At 38.9% G+C, this 18,321-nt stretch overlaps 1 protein-coding gene across 6 annotated transcripts in view; it reads right to left on the reverse strand.

The window, feature by feature from the left end:
• Positions 1 to 18,321, reverse strand: part of Pdxdc1 (pyridoxal dependent decarboxylase domain containing 1) — a 59,066-nt gene that overhangs the window by 29,620 nt on the left and 11,125 nt on the right. For 4 of the 6 annotated variants that reach the window (XM_052759575.1, XM_052759572.1, XM_052759568.1 and 1 more), the window contains exons 2-8: positions 13,522 to 13,595; positions 13,009 to 13,074; positions 10,695 to 10,775; positions 8,267 to 8,413; positions 6,796 to 6,985; positions 3,373 to 3,441; positions 1,155 to 1,233 (exon numbers count right to left, since the gene is read on the reverse strand). In XM_052759575.1, the coding sequence (XP_052615535.1) occupies positions 1,155 to 1,233; positions 3,373 to 3,441; positions 6,796 to 6,985; positions 8,267 to 8,413; positions 10,695 to 10,775; positions 13,009 to 13,074; positions 13,522 to 13,595 (706 nt within the window). The remainder of the gene's footprint in view (positions 1 to 1,154; positions 1,234 to 3,372; positions 3,442 to 6,795; positions 6,986 to 8,266; positions 8,414 to 10,694; positions 10,776 to 13,008; positions 13,075 to 13,521; positions 13,596 to 18,321) is intronic. The other 2 variants (XM_052759569.1, XM_052759573.1) reach the window with 2 other exon arrangements.

Here is an 18,321-nt window from a genome sequence, read left to right on the forward strand (position 1 = left end):
AAACTTCTTATTTTTGCTAAATTTACTCATGTAGTTTTCTTACATTTTTTTTTTATTAACCTGTGTATAAACATGTGAGATGTGTATGGGGGTATACACATGCCATGGCCCCCATGTGGAAGCTAGAGGATAACTCTGAGGAGTTGGTTCTCTCTTTCCACCTTTCTATGAGTTTAGGGAATTGAAATCTGGTTGTCAGTTGTTACTGGCTGGTTTTGTGTGTCAACTTGACACAAGTTAGAGTCATCAGAGGAAGGAGCCTCACTTGAAGAAATGCCTCATTGAGATCCAGCTATAAAGCATTTTCTCAATTAGTGATCAATGGGGATGGGCCCAGCCTATGGTAGGTGGTACTGGTGGTCCTGGGTTCTATAAGAAGGTGGACTGAGCAAGCCAGGGGAAGCAAGCCAGTAAGTAGCTTCTCTCCATGGCCTCTGTATCGGCTCTTGCCTCCAGGATCCTGCCCTGTTTGTGTTCCTGTCCTGACTTCCTTCAGTGTTGAACAGCAATGCTGAAGTGTAAGCCAAATCAACCCTTTCCTTCCCATCTTGCCTTTTGGTTATGGAGTTTCTTTGAAGCAACAGAAACCCTAACTGAAACATCAGGTATACATTATCACACAGTAAGCACCTTTCCCTGCCAACCTATATTGCTGGCCCATTTTTAGGCTTTTTGATGCTATTATAAAAGACATTTTAAATTCAATTTCTTATTTATTACATTTATTTTGTGTGTATGTGTGGGCAACAAAGTCAGAGGACAATTTGCAGGATCCTGTTCTCTCTTTTCACCATGAGATGGAACTCAGGTCATTTGATTTGGTGGCAAGCATCTTTATCCACTAGCCATCTTGCTGGCCTTAAATTCAATTTCTAATTGTTTATTGCTGGATAAAAATCTAGAAACCTTATTAGGTTCACAAACCAGTTCCAGGAACTTTTCTTTAGTTTCCCTAAGAGTGCCACTCCTTGATGAGGCCTGGTGTTTTATTTCTTTAACATCAGCCCTTAGAAGGCCAAGGCAGGATTACTATGAATTTCAGGCTACCTGGGCTATAGAACTGAGATGCCATCCTGACAAAACACCACAAACAAGACCCTGTCTGTTAGGCCAAGTACTCAGTGCCCTTGTACATACGAGGTTATGATACTTACCAGCACTTGCAACAAGCAGCAAGGGCAGTCTTCCTCTTTCTATGTCATCTTTGATCAGTTTCTCAAGAAAGGCAATGTCCTAGGACCAACAAACAAACCACAGAAATGTGAGCCAATCAGTTTTGAAAAATTACAACTGTATTTGTGGTGTGTACACATGCACATGTGCCTGTGTACGGATACCAGAGCACATATGTGCCCAAGTCCACCTCAGGGTTGTTCCTCAAGAGCCATTTAGCTTGTTTTTTGAGACAGAGTATGTCTCTGAACCTAGGCTGATCAGCAAGGTTCATGGATTAACCTGACATCACCTCCCCAGCAATAGGATTACAAGCATGAGCTACTATGCCTGGCCTGAATTCTGGTTGTTGTTTGGAGACAGTGTCTCACCATGTAACTCTAGCTGGTCTGAAACTTGCTATGTAGACCAGGCTGGCTTTGAACTCATGGAGATCCATCTGCCCTGCTGCTCAAGTGCTGGGATTAAGAGTACTAGGATTAAAGACATGTGCCACCACACCGGCTAAATTCCTCATTTTTAAAACCCACAACTACACTATTAGTGAATTTTTTCCGAAGTGAATTCTGGGGATTAAACTCAGGTCCTCATGTCTTCTCAAGAAGCACTTTACTAATTAAGCCATTTCCCCACCCACTCAGAAGGCTCATGTAGCCCAGGCTGTCCTTGAAGTCCTCACTCTGCTTCAACCCTCTCATGGTGTACACCATATGTTTGGTTTTATGAGGTACTGTAGCTCAAACCAGGGCTCTATGCATGCTAGGAAGCACTCCACCTAAGCTAATGCCCAGTGAAAAATTATGAATCGAAAAGAAAGCACAGATGACTCAAAATTAGTAACTCAAATAAGATTTTTTTTTCATGTTAGGATAACTATTTACTCTTGAATTTCAGACTTAAAACATTAAAATCTATTCAGTCTTACTAATATATATATGTATATATGTATATATATATATATATATGTATGTATATATATATAGTATTGTAAAGCCACTATATGCTACCTGGACAAAATGCACATTAGAAGCACTCAAAAAACAAACAAACAAACATTTGTTTTCTTGTGATTTAGAGAATTTAGAGTTCTGAACTCTATTTTTACTTTATTTGAGGCAAGGCCTCACTGTATAGCCCTGTTGGCCTGGAACTTGCTATGTGAAAATTCACCTGCCTTTGACTCACTGGTGCTGGGATTAAAGGTATGTGCCACCACATCTAACCTGAATTCTTCTGTTTAAAAGACTACTCCTATAATATTAGTAAATGTTCATTTGAATGACATTTACAACCTTTCCATGAAGAGTCTTTTACCTTTCTTTGGTATTACTAGGTGATTTTTTTTCCTATTATTAATATTAAAGATTCCAAAGTATTCCTCCTACAGAAATTTCATAATATTTAAATTTTTATTCTTAACAATTTTTGCTTCCCATAATCATAGACAACAAAATAAGTTTTCTTTATAGGTTAATTAGAATAATTAATAGAGACTAAAGTAAATGCACATTTGCAAGACCAATATTCCTAGTTTTAAACATTCACATTTAAAGAAATACTTTCTCATTCCCATAGAAACATAAGAAAACTATTTTGAAAAGAGAAATGCAGAATCTTAGAGTTTATCCCTTTTCTTCTGCCTTCAGTATCAAGATGTTTATCTTTTGCATGTGTAAAAAATTTATCATAACTCAACCTTAAGATTACATTGAAGGACTTCATTTCAAAATCTATCCATTCACATTATAGGAAGATCACAATTCTGAAGCTAGCCTGGGCTTCCCAGGAAGAGCTCAACAAATAAAAAAATAAAAAAAGATATGCCCACTCAAATCCAGATAGTAGTGATGGCTAGCTAAAACTCTGAGCTTGAAAAAATTTCTATGCTTACTTAGGATGAATGACAATGAAAGGGCTGGGGAGAGCACCTACTCAGCATACAAGGAGCTCAAGTATCAAACAACCCCCTCCCACCACCCCAAAAGAAGCAGGTGATGAAGTAATACATGATTCCTTTAGAGCTACACAGGCTAGCCTTCATTCGAACACGAAAGTACACAATGTATCATAATGGGAAGACTGAAGCAATAAACGGGTAAGCTAATAACTATCTGGAAGCCAGCAAACAACATCAAATAAAAGACATGGTTTCAAAATGCAATTCTATATTACCACAGAAACCCCAAACCAAGAACTCACCATCTGATGCTGGGATCCAAACATAGTGTTACAGGGCACACGACACAAGCAGGGCAGGGGTAAGCCAAGCTGCAAGAGGAATCACCATTTACTTATGACTGAGAGAGACTGAGCAACGAAAACAAGCCACAAATTATTCTTTAAAAACAGAAATCTCAGTGAGGTATAATGGAATGTCTGTTATCTTATTACTGACGCTGGAGATCACAAGTGTGAAGTCAGCCTGGGCTACACAGTGAGACTCCTACCTTTAAGATAATAAACAAAACAAAACAAAAAACTCCCCTCAAGAATTCAAGTTTATAAATACATCATGTTAAAGGACATTTGGAAAGTTAGTCTCACTCCCAAAGGTGACTTAACAAATGATTTATAAGAGGACACAATCTAAACTTTTTAAAATGAGTCAAGTAACTACCTTTGACATATTCTAAAGATGCCAAAAAAAAGTCTTTTCCAAACAAAGAAACTACATAAGCACCCCGCATTCTTTTTTTTTTTTTTTTTGGTTTTTCGAGACAGGGTTTCTCTGTGTTGCTTTGTGCCTTTCCTGGAACTCACTTGGTAGTCCAGGCTGGCCTCGAACTCACAGAGATCCGCCTGCCTCTGCCTCCCGAGTGCTGGGATTAAAGGCGTGCGCCACCACTGCCCGGGAGCACCCTGCATTCTAAGGTGAGGAGGATGATTGGGATTCTTTCCCCAGTTGTTCAGAGAACAGGGTCTTATTTATGGGTTCTCCTACCCTTAAAAAGTAATAAATACGGATTAGAAGAAGTATATTGCTTAAAAGAAGCAAAATCAATGCCATGGATGGAGAAAATTGTCAAATTAGCTTTACATTTTTAATGTTTAGTTTCCAAACACAGGAGGTTTGTAGTTTTAGGAACTGTAAATAGGTATAGCACAGAGTGGTTCATTCACACATTACCTCTAGAAAGGACTTCTTGTGGCACTTTTTCCTTTGGCAGTGCCAGAGATTGAACCCAGGGTTTATTCATGCTAGGCAAATGCTCTGCTACTGAGCTACACTTCATCCCTTACTTAAAGTATTAAAAAAAAAAAGGAAAATAAAGATTCATTTCAAAAGCGAATCCTGAAATCCTAGCACTTGGGAGGCTGAAGAAAGAGGATGGCCAGTTCAGAGCCACCCTAAGCTACAAAATGAGTTTGATACCAGCCTGGGCTACACTGATGGTAAGATCTCATCTGAAAAAAATAAACTGGGTATGGTGGCTCACATTTGGTCAATCCTCCTGCCTCTACTTTCCAAGCTCTAGAATTATAGGTGTAGCACCAACCAGCCCAGTCAGACTCTGTCTTAAAAAGAGCTAAGGTAGAGGCATGGGTGAGTACAAGAAGAGAACTTGACTTGCATGGAAACAGTTGGGGTTCAATTCACAGTACCACCAACAGAATGAAAACAAACATCTTAAGATACCTCCTGTAAGCTACCAATCTATCACCGTTATCGGTTACATATATAGCCTTCTGAACATTTTGTAGCTATACTATAAATACATGATTTTAATAAATCTGGTTTTCTAGGCATAAAAACTTGAAAGACCACTAAAACATGATATACTCCTGTTATAAAAGCAACTAAGCCCAAAAGAACCATGTAAGTGCATCTACATCCCTTCTGATAGAGTATAGGACAAAATAAAGTACTCTTTGTCTCTGGTACAGAAATGCATCTATTACATACCATTTCTAAATTCAATAACATTTTTTTTTATTTCTTTGTGTAGTCCTGGCTGTCCTGGAACTCACTCTGTAGACCAGGCTGGCCTTGAACTCACAGAGATCTACCTGCCTCTGCGTCCAGATTGCTGGGATTAAAGGTGTGTGCTACCACTGCCGGGTTAATAACATTTATTTTGAGATATAGCAACACTATGCAGTCTAAGCTGGTGGAATTTTTCTTTTCTTTTCTTTTTTCTTTTTTAATTTTTTGTATTGGTGGGGCATATGCCACAGTAGTCAGAGGACAACTTTAGAGAGTCAATTCTCTCCTTTTCCTTGCTGAAGCAACATCTCTTTTCTGTTTTGTGTCATGCTACATACTCCAAGATAATTGGCCTGTGAGCCTCTGGGCAATTCTCCTGTCTCCAGACCCCATCTCACCCTGGGAGTGCTGGGATTACAGAAGTATGTCAGTGTATCAGTTGTCTTCTATGGGTTCTAGTGAATAAGCCATCCTGCCAGCCCACAGTGCCGCACTCTTTGTATAATAACAAAAAAAACATACAAAAAGATATTTTTTTCAACTCGATACAAACAGCAGCTGGAGAAATGTGTCTACATATTTTAAATGTCTAAAAAATTGAGGGGCTTGAGAGATGGCTCAGTGTTTGGTTTCCAGCATCCACACCAGGTAGCTTATAACCATCTGCAACTCAGCTCCAGACCTCCATAGACACCAGTATACATGTGACATACACTTATAGACACACATACATAAATAAAATTGTCTTTTTTAAAAAGTTTAAAAGGTTGAGTGGTGGTGGTGCACGCCTTTAATCCTAGCACTTGAGGGGCAGAGGCAGGCGGACCTCTGTGAGTTCAGGCCAGCCTGGTCTACAGAGTGAATTCTAAGACAGTCAGGACTGTTACATAGAGAAATCCTGTCTCAAAATACCAAAAAAAAAAAAAAAAAAAAAAAAAGAACAAAACAAAAATTATAAAGCATTGGGGCTACAGGTGAAGGTCAGTGTGTACAGCCCCTACTTAGCATGTGTGAAGCCTTGGGTTTGAGCTCTAGCAGTACAAACCAAAAGCAAACCACTTGGCAGCTTCTTTAAAACATCTGTCTTTAGGGGTTAGAGCAATGGCTCAGGTGTGAAGAGCACTTGCTGATCTGCGTTTGGTTCCCGACAGCCACACTGAAATGTTCACAATCACCTGTAACACCAATTCCAGGGCATGGGAGACCCTCTTCTGGTCTCTGTGGGAACCTGCATAAATATAATGCAGATACAAATGTGCAAGCATACACACATACACACAAATAAAAATAAAATAGTATGTATTTATCTTTGGGACTGGGGAGATGGCTTACAGGTAAACATTTGCTACACAAGAGTAAGGACTACAGTTTGAATCCCCAGAAACCTATGTAAATTCGAGGTGAGAGTAGTCATCCACTTGTAATTCTAGTCCTGGAAGGCAGAGACAAGGGATCTGCAGAGCAGGCTCTGGTTTTGACCAAAAGACTCTGACTCCATGAATGAGATGAAAGAATTTTGAGGATGACTCCTGACATCAACCCTGGGCCTCCATGAACACATATGTACCTACTGACACAGACATAAAGACAGGAACACATATGCACATGAAAAAATGGAGTTCCAGGAAAGGCGCAAAGCTACACAGAGAAACCCTGTCTCGAAAAACCAAAAAAAAAAAACCTGTTTTTTACATTACCTGATTACAAAGGTATTGGCCCAGACCAGGTCTAGCAGCAGCACTAAGATATATGACAGGTTTTTTGTTATGTAACACGTCGAATCCATCCACTACGAAGTCTTCATAGCGAGAATGAATGGCAAGCCTACAGATCTTAGCAAGTCCTTCCCTCTCTTCCTCATGGAAATAAGCACATCCATTTTCATACCTATTAAGAGATCTTATATGTTAATGTATTCTTTTTAATTTTTAAAAAGATTTTATTTTTATTTTATGTGTGTTTGCCTGCATGTATATGTGTGCACCACATGTGTGCAATGCCCAAAGAGGCCAGAAGAGTCATTGGATCCCCAGAATTGGAATTACAGATGGTTGTGAACAGTCATATGGATGCTGGGAATCAAACCTAGGTTTTTTTAGAAGAACAGCCAGTGCTCTTCACTGATCAGCCACCTCTCCAGCTGCATATTAATATACTCCTATTTCTAGTTAATTCTGACTTTTTTCAGTAGTATAAAATCATGAAAGCAATTCTTTTCTCATAGACACTATACAAGGCAGAGGAGACACAATGTCTGGCTACTCACTATAGTGCAGGTATAAAGGAAAGAAACAAAGACTCATCATCCACACCTAACTCCAGAAATAAAAGGAGTAGAAATGATGGAACAAAGACTAAAGTCCCCAGAAATAATGAGCCTAGAGACAAGGGCTCTTGCTTGTTCCACATGGAGGCTAATGCTACAGGCTGACATGGTTGTTAGAGTTTCAGCACTAAGACATCTGAAATAAATGAAGCATTAACGTGATCATTTAATCCTCAAATGAAATAGCTATTTATACTCTCCCCACTTAATACAAGGAGAGGTTAGGCAACCCTCTTAGGCATGGAGAGGTTAAGCAACCCTTCCAAAGAAGAGTCAAATCCATATGTAGCACCACAAAAACATTACTCACAAGCCACATCTGATTCTGAGTCATCTTTAGCCACTTGTCAGAACAGCTGGAAAGGTAGCTGGTCTGTTAAGAGTACTGGCTGCTCTTCCAGAGAATCTGGGCTTAGTTCCCAGCACCTACATGACAGCTCATAACTATCTGTAACTCTAGTTTCAGGGAATTTGATGCCCTCTTTTGGCCTCCTTGGGCACTGTACACATGTGATGCATATCCATACAGGCAGTCAAAATACTCATACATGTTAAACAACAACAACAATAACAACAACAAAAAAGTAGAGGTGGGCATTGTGATGCATGCCTTAACCCCAGCACTTGGGAGGAAGAGGTAGGCAGATCTCCGTGAGTTTGAGGCCAGCTTGGTTTATATAGCAAGTTCCAGAACAGTCAGGCTACAAAGAGACCCTGTCACAAATAAACAAGCAAACCTAAGATTAAATAAACAAACACAATCCCTCATAATGTCTTTACCAGTAAATAAACGAATCCTTAAAAAAACATCTGCAACAAAACCCAGCTCATAACATCTTTACCTGAAAATCCGGCGTAGCCACAAGGTAGTGTCTGAAAGTATCCTGGTTGTAAGTTTTCTCAGCTTCTCTTTGTCCAAAGTTGAAATATAAGCACCCAGACTGTGACCCAACAAAGCCATGTGACCTTGTTCTCCAATATTCTGGATTCTGTTGATCAAAATCATTAGAGTACTAAGAACTGATCATCACCAAACCATAGAAAAAGAAACAAAATTTAAACAGTGTTTCACAGAAATTTGGAAGATTTTCAATTCATTTCATGTCCTACAGAGAAATTCAGAAAAAAATGTGTATGAGGTGCTGAAAGTTTGGGAAGAAAAATACTTTTAAAATTGAGCCCTAAAAGATAAATGTCCTTCTCTTTACTGACAACACAAACTACTCTTAAATTCTCTTAAACTATAAATATCAGCCTTAAGAACTATGGAGGGGGGCTGGAGAGATGGCTCAGGAGTTTAAGAGCACTAGCTACTGCTGTAGAGGACCCAGGTTCTGGTCCCAAATCCCACATGGTGGGTCACAACCATCTGTAATTCCTGTCCCAAGGGATCTTAAACACTCTTCTAGCCTCCAAAGGCATCAGGCATACAAGTGGTGCACAGACATACATGCAGGTAAAACATCCATACACATAAGATAATGATGATGAGGATGAGCTGCAGAGGAAGGGTGATGTAGCTCAGCTGTAGGGTGCTAGCCTACATGGACACCTACACATATGTAGCATACACTCATACAGACACATATACATAAATAATTTTTTAAGTCTTTAAAAAGGTCCATTTTTTTTTAACAACTTTTAAAAAAAGTTCTGAGGCTTGAACTTGAGGCTCCACGCATGCGAGGGAAGTGTTCTACTACTGTACACCCCCAGTCTCCAGTAAGTCTTAAAACATACAAAAAGACATAATCTAGTTCATAAGAAAAATATTATGCTGAAATATCTCACCTTATATTTCTCACTCAATTATCAAAGATCCTTAAGTTTGCTAACATCACTACAGCAAAGGTGTGGGGAAAGTATCCTCACACACTGCTGGTGAGCCTCTGGACTGGCTTATCTCCTAGGAGCACTGGGCTCTATCAAATTCAAAATGCACATGTGCATTATCTAACCCAGCATCCCACTTCCATGACTTACTCCTCAAACACATTGCCACTGCAAGAAATGGCATATGCTTAAAGTTATGGCGCAGCAATGTTTGTATCAGTGAAATAGGAACATGACACAAAATTCTATTCTATTCATCTATTCCAAGAAAAATAAAGTTGCTCTTAACAAAGAGAGTTCCTTGTATGACATGTGATGAACTCCAAGTCCTAAGTGAAAAAAAGAATCAGGACACATAGATAGTATTTAAGTACTGGATAGGGTGTATATGACTGTTTTGCTTGTATACACAAACACATAAAATATCTGTGGAAGAATAATAAACTGGTCATCATCTATAGCCATGAAAGAGAACCAGGTAGGGAGGGCTATGTGTGTGTTTCAGTACTGGGAATTGAACTCAGGGCACATACATGCTACCACAGCCTAGAGAACTATTTTTGTATACCCTTTATCTTCTCAATTTTATTCTGCCTTGTTTCTTGTTATGTAGCCCTACAGTGGCTTCAAACTTGTGACCCCCTTGCTTCTGCCTCCAGAATGCTAGGATTACAGGTGTGTACCACCATGCCTAGTTTATCTTCTGCCTTTTGAACAAGGAGAATATATTACTGATAGCAAAAAAAAAAAAATTGAAGACGAAGTGAAGATATATTTATTTAAATATACTGGGCAGATGAATAAATAAATAAAGCAAAAGGCGATTCACAGACAATGAAAGCTAATCAATTTAACTGTAATAATTCTTAGCAAGCTAAAGAAAAAATAAAAAAAGCACATGGCACCTCAGTCCTTCCAGTGGCTCTTCATAAGACCTAATACCATAAAAAAAGTCAGGATTTACTTTTAGAATATAAAAATATCAATATAATTTTTTGTTGTTTTTTTGAGACAGGTTTTCTCTGTGTAACAGTCCTGCCTATCCTGGAACTAACTTTGTAGACCAGGCTGGCCTTGAACTCACAGAGATCCACCTGCCTCTGCCTGCCTTCCAAGTGCTGGGATTAAAGGCATACACCATTACCAGCCGGCCTCAATATAACTTTTAATGAAATTGTTACTCAATGAAGCTTCTTCCTTGAGCCACTCAAGAACAGACTTTTTTTTTTTTTTTTTTTTTTTTTTTTTTTTTTTTTTAAGACAAGGTTTCTCTGTGTAGCCCTGGCTGTCCTGGAACTTGCTCTGTAGACCAGGATGGCCTCGAACTCACAGATCCGCCTGCTTCTGCTTCCCAAGTGCTGGGATTAAAGACATGTGCCACCACCGCCCAGCTAAGAACGAACTTTCAAAGATAAACTGCCAATATTCCTCCATTACCGGGTGCTCTGGGGCTCCTCATCTTCATCTCCGTGCATCAGATTTTGAACTAACTGGAGGATGCTCACCATATCTTGCCCACTGAAGAACAAAAAGGGTTGGTGGGTGGAAAGAACGCATATGCCCCTCCCCTCCATCTTCCAACCATTTCTCTCATTCAAACTAACTTGAAGATGTTTTTTGTTTTTGTTTCCTTTTTAAACATTTGGTAGCTAGCTACAAGAAAAAGAATGTTTAGAGACAGTTTATACATTTTCAAAAACATTCAAATTATATAACTTTACTTATTCTTTGACCCAAATATAAGTTTGATTTTTGAAAATATTTCCAGTCTTGCTCTAGCTGTATTTCTATAATGGATCATTTCATTCTTGAAAAGCAGAGAATATTTAATAAGTATAAGAGCCAGTCTTTGTAAGATGCTCTAGGCCATAAGCCAACAAAAATTCTCTATTGATAAGACTCTGGAGTCTTGTCCACTTGAACCAATAGCCTTAAACATGTAATCATTTGTTTCCAACCCTTATGCCAGTTGGAAAATTTGAGATCTGCTTAGAGTATAAATAGATACCAAACAGAGTATAAATAGATAGACTGACTTCTATCCAAGATATGCTATTAACTGCTCATTATATGAGATGGAGACAGGAGAAAAATGCCAGTGACTAAAATGGTATGAAATGGCAAGGCAATTTAGGGTTCGTAAGATGTAAAAATACTCTATAAGCATATTATTGATAACCATTTTCTTCTTAAAAAAGGAAGCACTGGATGGATATAGTGGGGAGTGGTAGAGAACTTGCCTAGCATGTGTGAATTCTAGGTTCAAACCGAGACCACAAACACAGAAGTAAGAAATAAAAGCACCACCATCAAAACACTGCTCCAAACCCATCTCCCCAAGGTGCTAACCTGAAATGAAATGCTCTGATCCTTTAACAGTGCAGAGGGAAGGGAAGGGGAAGGAAGCTCAGGCTCACTTGGCTGCTATCCTTGTGACCTTGAGTGAATGATCCAAAGTGGCTGAACCCAAGCATTATAGATCAGAGAGGAGATAATCAGACAGTGCCTGTAAAGCACTCACTAGCTCCAAATACTAGACTTTAGCATTATTAAATAAAGATAGATACTTCTGACCACTATTAACAGTGTTTTTAATGTGCTGCCAGTCTGAGAATTCTTAGGAGATCTAGAGAAACTTTTGTGTAATTAGGAGAATAAACAAGTCCTTGTCCCTTCACACCTGGGATAGGAGACAGGATCTATTTCCTATTCTGAGTGGTGAAAGCTCTACAGGACTTCAAATCAGCAGGATCCATGCTACAAGCTGGAATGACTGAAAACATTGTATCTGGGAGTGTTGGGCATGATATTTGCTGTATGGTGTGATACTTCCTTAATGCTTTCTCTTGTAATCTTGTACAACTTATAATCAGGTCAAAGAACAATTTAAGGGAGTTGTACTGTTGACCTAAGTACAGTTTCCTGGTTATAAAAGAAAAATCGTTTGTCTCAAGGAAGCTGGACTGGGACTTTCCTTGCAGACCGACTGCTAGCATCCTGTGAAAACGACAGCCAGCTACTTCTTTTTCACTAGTAGTTCAAACCACAGGACTTGATAAATTTGCTTCAGCTGCAAACAAATTAATCATTCCAGCAATAATTAAAGTTGACATTTTCCTTTCATTTACTATATTATGGGTTTTTCATTTTTTGTTTTGTTTTTGAGACAAGATCTCTTTATGTAGCCCTGGCTGTCCTGGAACTCCCTATGTAGACAAGGCTGGCCTTGAACTGAGAGATCTGCCTGCCTCTGTCTTCTGGGTGCTGGGATTAAAGACATACACCACTATGCCTGGCTCATTTACTATATTATAAAAATTATAAACTATACCAAGTTAAAATATCTCTCATAATAAAACTCAGTCTACAAGAGAGATTACAGGTTTCAAGAATGAACTAGTTTGCTATCCCAGTTATAGCTATGAATTCATGAATGGCTTTTGATCGTGGGTTATAGTTCTGAAAAGAAGCCAGGTATGGTAGGACATGCCTGTAATCTAAATACTCAGAAGGCTGAGGCCACCAGTTGAAGATTGCCACCTGTTGAAGGCAAGCCAATGAACAAAAAAGTTCTGAGAGAGAACAAAGCTAGTAAGTTCACTATTATCACCAACCAGCCAGTTTTCTAATGTTCTACTGAGTAACTACTTAAATTATCTTGGTACTCATTCAAAATAAACTTAGTAAAATTTTGGGTTAAGAAAAAATAAATATATCCTAACTAAAGGTATTGATCCTCATTGCCACCTACCTGCCCTGGAGTGGCCCTGGAATATCCTCTGATACTGGCTTCTTTCCATTTTCCTCCTCTATTCTTCTGGTTTAAAGGAAAGAAAGAGTTGACTATGTTTTAACCAATTTCTAACATATGAACATGCAAACACGTGACTTTATGCAGAACATTCAGTGACTGATGAATGATTTTAAACACATTCATTTCATCTCCCTAGACCCCAGATATACTTAAAAGGAAAAGAATGTAAAAACAACCGCTTTGTCAGTTGACACCTTATGTAACTGAATCTATACTAAGAAGTATTTAAATACTCAAATCAACACATTCCATGGCAGAACTAAAAGGTCCTTCCCAAAATTTCAAAATCCTTTCATTGCAAAGCACCTTCTACCCAATACCTACAGCTTTAAAGGCAGCAGAATCTGACATCCTAGAGATAGAGATATCTTTAACAGGAAGAAACCAGAACCACCAGATTCAAAACTGGCTGGACACATCAACAGGGCAGCCTCTATCCTACATGCTCACCTTTGACTGTTCTCCAGCATCCGCATCGCCTCCTTCAGGTTCCTTCCCATTTCAGCTAATGTAGGGTCTGCTATCTAAGAAATGAACCAAAAAAAGGCAAAATTTTAACATTCCTCTATTACTACTTTTTATTTATTCTAAAAACAAACTTTTTCTGTAGCCTAGGCTATCCTAGAACTCATGGCAATTCTCCTGCCTCAGTCTTTCTCTCTAGTGCTAGAATTACAGGCATGAGCTACCACATCTGACTTTATCTATTACTTCTGTTATATAATTCGTTTAGACAAATCAAATGCAAGTCCACTTCCCTTGGATTTACTATAAAATGCATAGATTTATTGTACCACACAAAAGTATAGCACACAAAGTATTAGTTCCCCAGCCCTAATCTCTTAGTGGAACCCATTTTCATTTTACATACACCTCTGTAGCTTGTTGTTGCCCACTTTACAGTAAATATTGCCTCAGTCAACAAGCCTCCTTCATTCTTCTAGTAGTTACACCTTACTCCATTTGTTGAATATACCACACATAAAATTTAACTAGTCCTAAATTAATTGACCCTGAAGTCATTCCCATCATTCCCATTTTCTATCTTAAATATATATATATATATATGTATATATATATACATATATATATATATATAGTATACTATTCATTTTTATCATTGCAGTAGTCTAAAAATCATCTTACCTATTCCCTGTTGATAAGACCCTGGTGTCTATGAATGTTATATTATATGGCAGTCTTTATAAATGTGATTTAAGTTAAAGATCTTGAGATGGTTAGAAAACCTTTACTATCCAGATGAATCTACAATGTAATAAAATATATCTTCTTTATGATAAAGACAGAAAGAAACACACATATGCACATATATACAAAGATTACATGAAAAGTGAATAGAAAAACTTTGAAGATTTGGGCTTTAAAAACTAATGACATGACCCTATGAACCACAGTGCTGATCAACATGGCACTAATCCTAAGGGTGCAACAGTGGCAGTAACAGCATGATGGTAACCAACAGCTGTCTAACTAGACATAAGGCCTGCTCAACAGGAGGGAAATCATGCCAGCTACTAGAAACCTAGCTAACCACCTGGGGCTAGTAAGGTCATCGATCTTAGAGGAGATCCTACTACTGCCTCCTTACTAAACCAACATAACTGCATTCTAAATATCACACAGATCTCTTACAGCTCAGGGATATCCCATAGCTCTTATCCCTCATCAAAGAAACTTCTCTTTTCAATAGAAAGATACATTAGAGAAAAACAAAATGAATCAAAATACAGAGAATAAGTGATCTGGGGTCCAGGCCCAACCAATACATCTATAACACAACTCCCACACATAAGGTTCAGGAAACATGGAGGAAAGGGGTGCCAGAGGACCAGAAAGTTGCTATGACATCGTGTCTCCTAAAGATGACAGGGAAGCTTCACTCATGATATCACAACAATATGGTTTCCTAAACAAGACCTGAAGAAGTACAACAGCAATAAACATGCTAAATCTTATAGGGCTCCACCCACATACAAAGAAGTACAGGCAACTAAGGAATCCTGAGAGTACAAGAAATAGTTCTCCCCAGGGATGAGCCCCAGTTGGTTATCTATTACCAAGTGGTCAGCTCTGAAATCACAAATACATAAATTACACTAAATAGACTGAGCAGGTGGTATAGGTAGTACTAATAACATGGAAAGCAAGAAATGACTGGAAACCAAGAAAGGGGGGAATGCTAGTTTTCCTTTGACTTAAACAATGATTTCTGTTGTGTTCTAAATAATTACAACCATATTGCAGATAAAGGGCCATGATTTCCAGGGGGAATGGAGAGAGGAACATGGGAGGGGTTGGAGGGAGGAAAGCTAAGGGAAAAAATGATGCAATTTTAATTTTCAAAAAAGATTAATTAAAAAATGACATGGTCACAAGCTGAAGGATAGTAACACCCATTAGAATTAGAATGCCCCTTCTTGTGAGTTCAGCTCTGGTAATCTTATGTAGACCAGGGATAGGAATTTCAAACTTCTGGCCCACAAAACTGGAATTCAAGCTGGGTAGTAGTGGTACATGCCTTTTATCCCAACACTAGGAGGCAGAGTCAGGTCTGTGAGTTTGAGGCCAGCTTGGTTGACAGAGCAAGTTCCAGGACAGCCAAAGCTGCACAGAGAAACCTTGTCTCAACAAACAAACAAACCAAAAAAAAAAAAAAAAAAAAAAAAAAAAAAATCCCCCAAAAGAACCCCAAACCAAACCAACTAAACAAAAAAACCCTGGAACTCAAAATCAGTCTCCCTCTTTTTCTTCCTCCCCACTTCCTTACCCTCACCCTACCCTGATTTTTTTGGGAGACAGCTTCTTTCTACATTACCCAGGCTGGCATCACAACTTTCAATCCTGCCTCAGCCCCCCAGAGTAACTGGAAACAGGCACGTACAGGTCCAGCTTCACTTCATGTATATTACACTACTAAGTTTGTGATTTGTTCCAGCAGCCACAGGAAACTAATCTGCCCATAAGCCAGAAGATGATGGTTCTGTCTAGAAAAAGCTAAGTGGTGGCCTCTAGAACTTGCAGTAGGAAGATGACCCTCAGTCAGAGAGGGCATTTATGTTTGTTCCCTTCTGTTCCTTTTGAATTGTGTGCCATATGTATACATTTATCTCCCTCCAAAAAGAAATGAAACGAAAGTATTTTTAATTCTTAAAACATTTAAATTTATTTTAATTATGCCTTATTTATGGCAATTAAAAAATTTTAATTAGCCGGGCAGTGGTGGCGCACGCCTTTAATCCCAGCACTCGGGAGGCAGAGGCAGGTGGATCTCTGTGAGTTCGAGGCCAGCCTGGGCTACCAAGTGAGTTCCAGGAAAGGCGCAAAGCTACACAGAGAAACCCTGTCTTGAAAAACCAAAAAAAAAAAAAAAAAAAAAAAAAAATTTTAATTAAAATACAATTACATAACTTTGCCACTCCCTCCAATCCCCCCATTGTGCCCACTTCTCCCTATGCACCTCAAATTCAAAGCCTCTTTTTTGTACTTATTATTGTTACATATATATATTTCAATTAAATATATAAATTTAATCTGCTGAGTCCAAGATTTATTTTATTATTTAGTTATGTGTGAGTGTACATATTATATGTATATGTGTGCCCAAAGTCCAGAATAGGGAATTAAATCCCCCAGAGCTGGACTTAAAGGTAATTGTGAGCCACTTGATATGGGTACTGGGAACAGAACTCAGGTCCTCTCTCCATCTCTCCAGCCCCAAATTATTAATTCTTATAGAATTAAAACATACACAAGGGCCTGTGAGATGACTCAGCAGTTAAAGGTACTTTCTACCAAGGCTGATGACATAAATTGGCTCTCTAGCACACACATGATGAAGGAAAGAACCAACCTAAGTTGTCTTCTGATCTACACACACACACACACACACACACACACACACACACACACACACACACACAGAGAGTAATTAATAATAACCTCCCCCCACATCTCTCTTTCTTCTTAATCTCCATAGTACTTTTAGGGAAAAAAGTCTTGCTGCCCCAACTGCTATGAGTTGTTTTGTACTTACAGAAACTCCTCTGTCAATGCAGTTCTTGAAGGACTTGCATTTCTCTTCATACTGCTTCATGTACCTACACATCTTCCACAGCAAGTCTGCAATATTATCTATTACATTTAGTAGCCCTACTTTAGCTCCTCAAATCATTCAAGAAGTTCTATTCAATTTACCAATATCAGAATCATAAATTGTTAAATTTTAGATAAGACATTAGGAGTCTAGTTTGCAGTTCCTGTAAGCCTTACAACAAATGGGAAGGAGGCCAGGTATATGTGCAACCCCAGAACTAGGGAAGCTGGGACAGGAGGATTACCTTGAGTTACAGGATAGCTTGAGTTATAAAGTGAGACACCATCTTAAATAAACAACTAACCAGAGATGGCTCAGTAGATAAGACACGTGCATGGCAAGTGTGAAGACCCAAGTTTGAATTCCCAGAACTCGTATAAAGTCAGACATAGCTGTGAATCTGTAATCTCCCTGTTCCTATAGCAAAATGGGAGATAGAAAAAGGAGAATACCCAGAAGTTTGCAGGCCAGCTAGCCTAGCATATGTCTTGTCTCAAAGTGGAAAGTGAAGACCAACACCCAAGCTGTTCTCTGCTCTCACATGCACACACTTGTACTCACATACATGAATGCATGAACACGAATCTCTATCTCACACACACTGACACAGACACACATATAAAATCAACCGTCAATCTCTCAAGAAGAATTTGGGGAAGATCTACATAAAATTGGGGCTTCTAGTGCCTTTTTTCTAGTGCCTATTAGGTAGATCAGCTTTGGTTTACACAAAGGATATTAGGTCAAATTTCATTCATAAAACTGTCATTAGAAAGAAAAAAAGTGTATCATGAAAATATCTGACTCTAGCTTAACATTTTAGAGGTGAAGAAATTAAGTCTTGGAGATGTGATTTGCTGAAGACATGTGCTAGAACCCTGGGTTCTTTATTCCCCTTTCTGGCCTCTATAACACAAGCTGGCTTCTAGGAAGGTTTACAAAGTAATCCTGTATCTGCTTTATTTTTCTCTCTCCTCCTCCTCCTCCTCCTCCTCCTCCTCCTCCTCCTCCTGCTCCTCCTCCTCCTTTCTCTCTCTCTCTCTCTCTCTCTCTCTCTCTCTCTCTCTCTCCCCCCCTCCCCCTCTCTTCCTATCTCTCTCTCTCTCTCTCTCTCTCCCTCCCCCTCCAGGATCTCA

This window comes from Peromyscus californicus, unplaced genomic scaffold (genome assembly GCF_007827085.1).
Source record: "Peromyscus californicus insignis strain IS unplaced genomic scaffold, ASM782708v3 Scaffold_3__1_contigs__length_106647218, whole genome shotgun sequence".
Lineage (NCBI taxonomy): Eukaryota > Metazoa > Chordata > Mammalia > Rodentia > Cricetidae > Peromyscus > Peromyscus californicus.